The following is an 8,818-nucleotide window of genomic DNA, read 5'->3' on the forward strand; positions in this document are numbered from 1 at the left end:
TCTGGTGGGACTGAACGTCGTGTCTGCAACCATACGTGTAAATGATAGTCTGCTAGTCTGCAAATCGAATATTGTTTTATCTAATTAAACGTAACCACGATTTACTGGATATAAATTATACGGTTACAAGAGCTGGGTCGTCCGTGGTACGGAGTCATTATTTTCGTGCTACGCAATGTCTACTTTAACGATTATTCAAAACTTTTCAACTTTGCATTTCAAGAAATGAATAATAAACAAGGTAAGTGACGTGCGTGACGTGTGGAGGAAATAATACAGGTACATACTACGTAGGTATATTCTGTGGTAGGTAGGCCGACGACTACCACTCACCTCTTTCTTTTTCACTATACTCGTATCGGCGATCAGCCGTAGTGCATCGTATTGCTACTACTGTGCTACTACCCAGAATTCATTTTTATACAGCACTGAGGCACTCAGCTGTCAAGTACTCGGTACGTGGTTTCACGAAACCGATTTTACGTAATCATTTTCGTGATTTTAACCTAGTGAAATTATTTGTGGTTTATAGATCTCTATTTAACCGTAATGAGTTCCTCGATAAATCATTTTTTGTGCAGTATGAACGATGCTGAATTAACTACGGTCGTTTGACAGATAAAAATTTTTCATCCGTGACTATAAACGTTCGCAAATCAAATGAAAATTTGATAGATGTATGTCATCATTCGATTTACAGATAATCAAAAACCCTGAAACGAAACCATGGCGTTTCCGCCACTGGTTAGCTGCACTCCGCCACCCCTTGATAATATTCGCGATGACGATGATGATGAGTTTGGAGATTTCACTGCCGGAGGGATTGATGGTAAGTAAATATGGTCATATTCTTCTATTGACAATGGGCAATCAATCAATGGGTACTTTTCACTTTACTCCAGGACTATCAATAGCCTCAGACTCTCCTGTAAAGCACCTCACTCCGATCAAGACGCCTATATCTTCTCAAACAGTTTCTCCAAAGTCATGTGAAATCTCAGAGCGCATTATAGGCCAGGATAGGCTTGGTAATTTAAACCTGAAGTCAATGTACAATCTAGAGTTACTTTCAGATGATGAGGTTTTAGTGATCAAAGAGTCTGAACAAAATGGAATAAGAGGTTTGAATTCTAGTAATAAAATTGAGACAAGCGATAAAAAAGTAATAGTGGAAGAAGATACCAGAAATGATGGAACTGAAGGTGATTCTGGAGAAAGGAAAGATGGCAGTCCAGAAATCGTTGATACAAGAGATAAAGATTACACTATTGGAATCGAACTAGATGGTAGCTGCGACAGTAGTTTGGCGGATAGTGGAAGAACAAATAGTGAGAGGGATGATTTGTCAAATAACTTAGAGATCAATGATGACTTTGAACCCCTAAGTCTTGTACTGGACGATCCTAGGTGCTTATCAGATACTCAGATAAACCTTGACGATGATTTCCATGTATATGGAAACTCCAGTGATGCTTTGGGGCTTGAAAACATCCAGGAAAACATGGAGGAAGATGCTAAAGAATCCAAGCTCACCGAAAACTGTGAAAATTCAAAAAGAACAATCAAAGTATCATCTCTTAATGAAACGGTACATGAGAGTTCAAAGAGTGATATCAATTTTTCTAATTTTGTTATCTCTCAAGAAGAAGTCAGCAATGACAATGAAGCTGAACTTCAGTGGGAAACAAAGTCTGTACTGTATTCTGTAGATCAAATTATGGAAAGTAAAAGAAAAACTGTTCAAAGTGAAGCATTGCAAGCAGAAAAAAACCTAGTAGTAGGACAGCAAGAAACAACTACTAAATTCGATTGCAGCAATCACGAGGCAGGTCTCGCTGAAAGTAGGGAATGCTCCCAAGTGAGCCGTTTGGAGGCTGATTTAGTTTTGAAAGAAGATAGGAGCGACACTTTGGAAGTGACTGAACCTGACGATGGTTTTCCTGAACTTCAATATGGTGCACGATGCTCGAAGAAAAATAAAATATATGATGATGTGTCTACACATGCTATGCACTCTAATTTCGAAGATAGAATTTCCATAAGTAAGATCGCCAGTAATCTGGAACTGGACAACCAAGTTTCGAAGATTACAAGTGAATCGCAAGATCATGGATCAAGATGGGATAATGTCCCAACATTCAAAGAGCCAGAAAACCATGATAACTATTCTCCGGAAGTAAAGACAGAACCTAGATCGATCTTAGAGTTTGGCGGAGGTCAGGGAGACAATGATTTGGAAAATTTGGATGATTTTGCAGATTTTTCAAGTGCTTCAGTGCCTGTCTCAACCAATTCAAATTGGAATCTCCAAGAGCCAAAAATTTCTAGCAATGACGACCTGGGAGACTTTAGTGAATTTGGAGAGTTTGAGTCATCTCTTGAAGTGCCAAGTATTGCTGGTATTGAGTTCCGAGAATCTATGATCAGAATTGAGAATAAAAATGTGCGGGTAACTTCAAGACTGTGTTTCCGATTAACTAGAAGACACTACCATCGACAATTGAATCTTATCTTCGTCTCGTTTCAGGTGGCTAATAAAATAGAAGATATAATAACTAATATGTTTCCTATTGTACCAAACGTCGAGGAAACGGAGCTAAAGAAACTGGTTGAAAAGTCTGATAAAATTTGGGAGGGAGTCAGGAGTATAGAGGAAACGAATGCTCTAACTTATCACTGGTCAAATAGCGCTAGTAATAATACACTTTTGGGTGCTCTAGGCATTGATTCTCGTAACATTGTAAGTAGATAATACAAGTAAAGTTGAAAATTTGATCAACACTCCGTAACTGACTGTATAATGATTATTTTTAAGCTTTTTGGACCAAGGTGGAATCACAACATTCCAAGATTCGCTGCCAATTTAGGATTCACTCCTCTTGAGCCTATAAAAGCTTTAAGTGAACAGCAGACCGTAGGGACGAGTAACTCTAAGCTTCAGGGTTCACAGACCTCTGAAGTAAGCAGTTTTGTGAGTGATGCTAATGTAATAATACCTCTCTGACTATGAGGTATATTAAGATTAATCAATATTCACTCTCTATTCCGTTTCTATAGGAAGTACCAGCTGCTCAGTTCGACTGGAACAGCTCTGGCCTAGTGAATCCGTTAGATGCAAGTGAGTAAAATTTATAAATTAATTTATTTCATGACAGAAAATCAATCGCTTACTGAGATACTAATGACACATGAACATCTTACAGTAGCTCATTATTATAATTATTATTGTTGTGTTGTTGTTGTTGTCGTTGTCGTTGTTGTTATTTTTATTTTCATTATTCTCCTTATTATTATTATTATTACTGTCACTACGACATCACTGTTTTATTATTTTGGGTAGTTCCAAAACTTGCGATGTAAGCGATTGTGGTGTATTCTGCTTGTAAATATCTAATTAACACAAGTTTGTTATTGATTTTACGTCCATCCTTGGTTCCTTCCACTATTGACAATATCACCGTGTTTTGTTCATTTTTTCCTCTACACATAATTTCTCTCGGTTAATTATATGTTTATTGAAACGGACATCCACATTAATTTTTGATGCCGTAAAAGGCGGAGGGCTGTCTGCCCTGCTCTCATTGGACTTGTTATGCCCTTTTGATCCCCTCCTCACACCTCAATGTTCAACATCCTCCAAATCCTATCATCACGCCGCTTGTACCAGGAGCTCCGTATACTACTGTAAGTGTTAAGCTAGAAACCCTACTGACTACGATTCCTGGCATGCACATAATTTTTTTTTTGTACAACAACAGCTCAATAAGATATGCTGAAATATTCGAAGCCAAAAGTCTGATTATTCATCTTTAAACATAAATTTTAAACCTCTGATTTATAATTTCTCTTGAACTTGATTTGAAAGTCATTTTGATCTGAATGTGCTTGAATCTTTTTTAAGCTATTTATATCGGACAAGCTAATTTACAGTGTGATAAAGGAAAATTTCTCAATCTTTTATAGATGAATCAGAACAGCGGCATGCAAAAAACGTAAGTCAACGATCTGTCGATACTTTCGACAGCCCTCTGAAACCCTTCAAGTCCCTTCAACACGCCAAAATTATTGAGCCCTTACCTGGTCCAAGTCTTACAGAGTGGCATAAGAGAACAGAGATTGATAACCCTGTAAAAATTAAGCAAGGTCTTCAGAAGCCGAGTAAAGCAAGCACTACACAAATGAACTCAAAACAAAGTTCAGGCACAGGTAGCAGTAGCAGCGGTAGTGAAGTAACCTCAGCGATAAGTAAGCTAGAACCTGGAAAAGTGGAATTATCGAACAGTGAAATTAACAGAAAATCTTTAGTGAATACTAAAAGAGATCATTCAATGCAGGAACATATCGTGACAGATAGACTTGGTAGACCAATGACGGTAAGGCAAGAGACTGTAAAAGTGTTAAAGCAGCTGCCTGACCTCTCATTTCTAAGTGCCAGAACATTGATGTATAATCCAGAACAGAAGCAGATCGTTCAAGACTTGGGAGCGATGATAAACAGAAAGATGCCTGGCTGAGTAACGTCGGTCTGAACGCTAATTTGAAAGTTACGAAAGAAAGTAAATATTAAGATATGTTCAACAAATCGGAACCAATAATGCATTTATTTTAGGAGAAATCTATAGTATCAACAAACGAAATTCTAATGCTACCTTTCAAACTTGCGTTCAGACCAACACCTGCCCATAACTGGCTCTTTGCTCTTCTGTATTACTATAAATATATAAACCGTTTTTAAATTTATAGTCACCTTCATGTAGGATGTTAATATCCACATCTAAATCTTGATCACCGCACATTGCAATGATGTGCAATTTATTACATTCAGAACATTTATCTATTGATTTTTTTGATCTCAATGGGTACACTTTGTATTACCTTCTAATTTTTTTTAGATATTTCGATCCTCCTACTACATCCAAGTACACTAGACATACCATACATCGACTATTGGAGTTTAAAGATTATGCGGTATCTGTTGAAGATCGAGTTACTTCCTCTTTAGTTTATAGGTATGTACACGATACATTATTTGTGTCATTTTTAGTCCTAGCTGAACTCTGTATGGAATGAGGTACACATCATACATGGTCACCATTCATTTCTCTACTCAAATGCTTTCTATGGTAATTTTTTATGTATTGCTGGTGCAGTATAATTTTTACTGCAAGATATACGGATATCGTTGCGCTGTTATTGTTCAATCATTAAAAAAGACAAGGATATAATCACGAGTTATATCGCGAGCAAATGAGAATGAGAATCTTATACAGATAAAGTATACACAGGTATTCATATAGTGAGTAGACGTACGGTGAATATGTTGGCTGAATGAATAGTTGGAAATTAAATAATTTAGCCAGTTGTACCGGAGCTTGATTTTATACGAAAGCATGAAGTACGCGTACTTAATAAAATTTATTAATTCAAAAAAAGAAGTGACAACATAGAAAATATAATAACGAAACAAACAGCTTCATCATCGCTGAATTATAAATTATTATTATCGAATTTGTTATTTATTAACAATACTGTAATATATTTCATGTAAAAATTGTGGATACGTTATTAATACATTAACTATCGTTGACGTTATCAAAAGGGTTCGAGGTAAATCAAAAAAATGATTTTTGATGCGAAATTTTCCACCATATTTCGAAGATTTCAAATCGTATTTTGTTCCACCATTCCACGATTCCGTTATTATCCCCTGGATTTCTGGATGACTGGAATTGAACCAAGCGACGCACGCATCAACTGCGTCGAAAATTCGAACTCGTCCGTGGTAGTCCGGTGGAAGCAACATAACAAGCTGTAGCATCGTTGAAACTTTGTTAGCTGGGCTAGTTGTTCAAGTTTCTGTGACAAGTTTTTTGATTGACATCGAGATGACTGGAAATAAGTTTTTCAAAAGCAAAACACCGGCCGCTGGTGATTGCCTGAAGAATACTGTGGCGAAGAAAACCGTTGCTAACACAAAAGTCGCTAGGAGGTCTAAGAGGATCAAAGAGAAAGAATCTCTGTCGCCTAATTATTCTCCGGTTTTGAGGCAGACCAAGCTGTCAGAATCTTTTGTCACGGGTTCAGTACGCACGAGGCTGAGACCACGTAACAAGGCTAAGAAATATGATGACCCTTCAATACTTGAACGAAGTATTTCACCCGATAAGAGAAATAGCATAGTGCTAATAGAGAGGTTGCCTCAACAAACTGCTGGAAAAGTGCCTGTGTACCAGGGTATTCGACTTTCGGATAGGTATTCCAAAGATACGAAGTCCAGTATCTATGAATTTGAGTTTCAAGAGGATGATCCTTGTGAAAAACGGGTTCTGAAAAATAAGAAGAAAAAAGTATCCAAGAAACCTAAGACTAACAAGAAGGCCACGATTACCGTGGCTAAGGCTGTCCCTACCAAGGAAACCGATCCTATGCCCCCTGACCCAATGAAAGGTTCAAGAGTTCTAGATAATCAAAACGAACTGAACGTTGACCCGCTTTGTACAGAAGTTGAAAATGTTGATCATGTGATGGCAGTAGTGGATAAAGAAAGCACAGCATCAGGCACAGTTTCTCTGCAAGTTGATACACTTCCAATGACAGGTTTAGAGAACAAAAGTTCAAGGCCAAAAATATCTCAAGTTAAAGTATTAACAGGCGCTAAGAAAATGAATTTGAAGCCTAATGGCACAATTTCATATCAACGGTTGACCAAATTCAATCCCTTCAGAGCAACCCAGTCTATTTTCAAATCTAGGCCCACAATAGACCAAAACGACAAGACAGGAGACTTATTTCAAAACCAATCCATGTCTCCAATTAAAACAGATGTCCCTCATTTTGACGCTGCCAGCCCATGGCGACCATCGGTACCTGATACTTTCTCAACTGTCAAGCATGTCGTCCAAAGTACTCCCTGGTTGAAACGAGACGCCCGTCCTATTGTTAGACCCGAACTGGTCCGTTCTTATTCTGGTCTCGGGGAACCAAAAAAAATTAACAAAAAAATTCATGAAAATATTGAAAATGTAGTTTCGAGCACTTCGGTGAATATAGAGAATAAATCTTCTCTCATAAATCATGCTAAAAGAAACCCTCTAGGTGTCAGAAGAACCAATATGGAGAATATATTAGCTGGAAGCTTAAGTTTCAAGGAAATGGCCCCTTTTCTGCAAGAAACTAAAAATTTCTCCATAAATCGTTCTTTGAGTTATGGAGAGAACAGGGACAACTCTAGCTTTAGAGACCGACTATATAAATCACCGATGATGAACGAGAGGAACGGAACTAAGGAAGATAATAAGAACAACTTTTCCCCATCTATATCTTTAGCAGTGCAAAGAAAAGAATCTGTGGATGAGAATTTAGCACCCGAAGAGAACAGGCAGCTGCGTCAGTCAAATCTTCACAATTTTTTGAATCTTGATGCAATGCCAGAGAGTACTAGAATAAGTACTAGCCACGGGATATTTGGAGATGCTCATTCAACGCCAATAAAAAAATCCCAGGCTCACCAAATCTCAACAACTCCTAATGTTGAAAAATACTTTGGATTCGATGAAGATTATTCTGAAAATGAAAATTCGTCATTGAGGTTTGATGAAAAACAAAAAATACCTGTCAAAAGAGTTCCTCAGGAATTGAAAGCCAAAGTCATCGAGTCCCCCAAAACTGGGCGAATGTCTCTTGAAGAAATTAAAAACATTCTCCATCCAAGGAAGGATATAAAATTCAGAGATGTTCAGGAGAAGAAGTTGTTAATAACAAAAAAGGTGGAAACAACAATGGGTTTGAAGCCAGCCATGGAATCAGTGGACGTTCCCAATGCTCTTCAGTTCTCCGACACTTTTGATATACTTTCTGAAAGTAGGCAGTTCGGGGATGAATCATCTTTGGCACCGGAATGTGCATTGTTTACAGATCTAGAGCCCATTCATTTTACTCAGGTATTCAGCTAGTTGATACTAAGCTATGGATAATCTTGGATCTAGTATGTTGATTTCTTGTTCAATTACAGCCACCAAGACGGTCATACGCCAAGAAGCGAACGCGAAACCATAATTATTCTTTTGAAGAGGAAGAGGATGATGACGATGATCTTGCAGCACCTATAATTAAGAAAAAGAAAGCTACAAAACTCAACAAAATGGAAGAGAAGAAGATCAACGAGTGGGTGAAGAACGTTAACAAAACTTTTCAAGAAATTGATGACTTTGACTTGGTTGTGGAAAAACTGCCATGAAACGTGCTTCGGAAGTCGCCTGATTCCAGAATACAGAGTTTATTTTAACAACCAGAGTAGAATTAGATTCATGACGAAATTAATTTATTATTCCATTTACATAACTTCAGCAAACGTTTGTTGTATATATATAAAAGTATATTGAAAAATTTTATGTTTTTATGAAGATGATTTTGGAGATGATGAGAGTATATCGTAGCTATAAGCCAGTATCTGAACCATTTTGTTTGATGAAATTCATCATTATGATTAATCAGAAATAGTATGCTTCAACAAAAACTAATATTTACGGACAGATATTGATAATTTCACAAGCAAAATGCAGGACTTCTTAAGAGCCATGAGAAAAATTGTGGGATGTATGTACTAGTGACAGGGAAATAAATATTGAGAATGAAAATTTCTTTAAATTGGTCACTGTAGTTTCGTAATTGCTTTTAAATGTCACATCAATGCAAATAATAAATCTTAAATAATTTCTATTTCTGTATGTACGATACTTGCGTCGCTGCGTCGTTAACGAATTCAGAGCCAAATTCAGAGCTATGATCTCGCCAACTTGCGTGTTGGTTCCGTGGTTCA

General features: G+C 37.3%; 2 protein-coding genes across 9 annotated transcripts; both read left to right on the forward strand.

The window, feature by feature from the left end:
- Positions 1-25: 25 nt before the first annotated feature.
- Positions 26-5,592, forward strand: LOC105686451. 8 transcript variants are annotated; one of them, XM_012401298.3, is made up of 8 exons: positions 26-241; positions 701-829; positions 903-2,449; positions 2,528-2,740; positions 2,816-2,971; positions 3,058-3,118; positions 3,556-3,684; positions 3,964-5,592. In XM_012401298.3, exons 2-8 carry the CDS (start codon positions 727-729, stop codon positions 4,512-4,514), a joined length of 2,760 nt encoding a protein of 919 aa, XP_012256721.2. In that variant the 5' UTR covers positions 26-241; positions 701-726; the 3' UTR covers positions 4,515-5,592. The 8 variants fall into 8 exon arrangements, with proteins under 8 accessions (XP_012256721.2, XP_012256725.2, XP_012256724.2 ...); XM_012401302.3 differs by having other exon boundaries at positions 27-241; positions 2,816-2,959; XM_012401301.3 differs by having other exon boundaries at positions 28-241; positions 903-2,443.
- Positions 5,593-5,691: 99 nt separating this feature from the next.
- On the forward strand, positions 5,692-8,653 carry LOC105686453. The gene is made up of 2 exons (XM_012401306.3): positions 5,692-7,940; positions 8,012-8,653. Exons 1-2 carry the CDS (start codon positions 5,886-5,888, stop codon positions 8,234-8,236), a joined length of 2,280 nt encoding a protein of 759 aa, XP_012256729.2. The 5' UTR covers positions 5,692-5,885; the 3' UTR covers positions 8,237-8,653.
- Positions 8,654-8,818: the final 165 nt, after the last annotated feature.

Source organism: Athalia rosae, chromosome 3, assembly GCF_917208135.1.
Source record: "Athalia rosae chromosome 3, iyAthRosa1.1, whole genome shotgun sequence".
NCBI lineage: Eukaryota > Metazoa > Arthropoda > Insecta > Hymenoptera > Athaliidae > Athalia > Athalia rosae.

Excerpts from the sequence above, each read along its gene's own strand:
- LOC105686451 (XM_012401298.3), top strand. The coding sequence starts at position 727 with ATGGCGTTTCCGCCACTGGTTAGCTGCACTCCGCCACCCCTTGATAAT. Across the intron at positions 830-902 it reads CACTGCCGGAGGGATTGATG|GACTATCAATAGCCTCAGAC; the intron begins GTAAGTAAATAT and ends ACTTTACTCCAG. Across the intron at positions 3,685-3,963 it reads CAGGAGCTCCGTATACTACT|ATGAATCAGAACAGCGGCAT; the intron begins GTAAGTGTTAAG and ends AATCTTTTATAG.
- LOC105686453 (XM_012401306.3), top strand. The coding sequence starts at position 5,886 with ATGACTGGAAATAAGTTTTTCAAAAGCAAAACACCGGCCGCTGGTGAT. Across the intron at positions 7,941-8,011 it reads AGCCCATTCATTTTACTCAG|CCACCAAGACGGTCATACGC; the intron begins GTATTCAGCTAG and ends GTTCAATTACAG.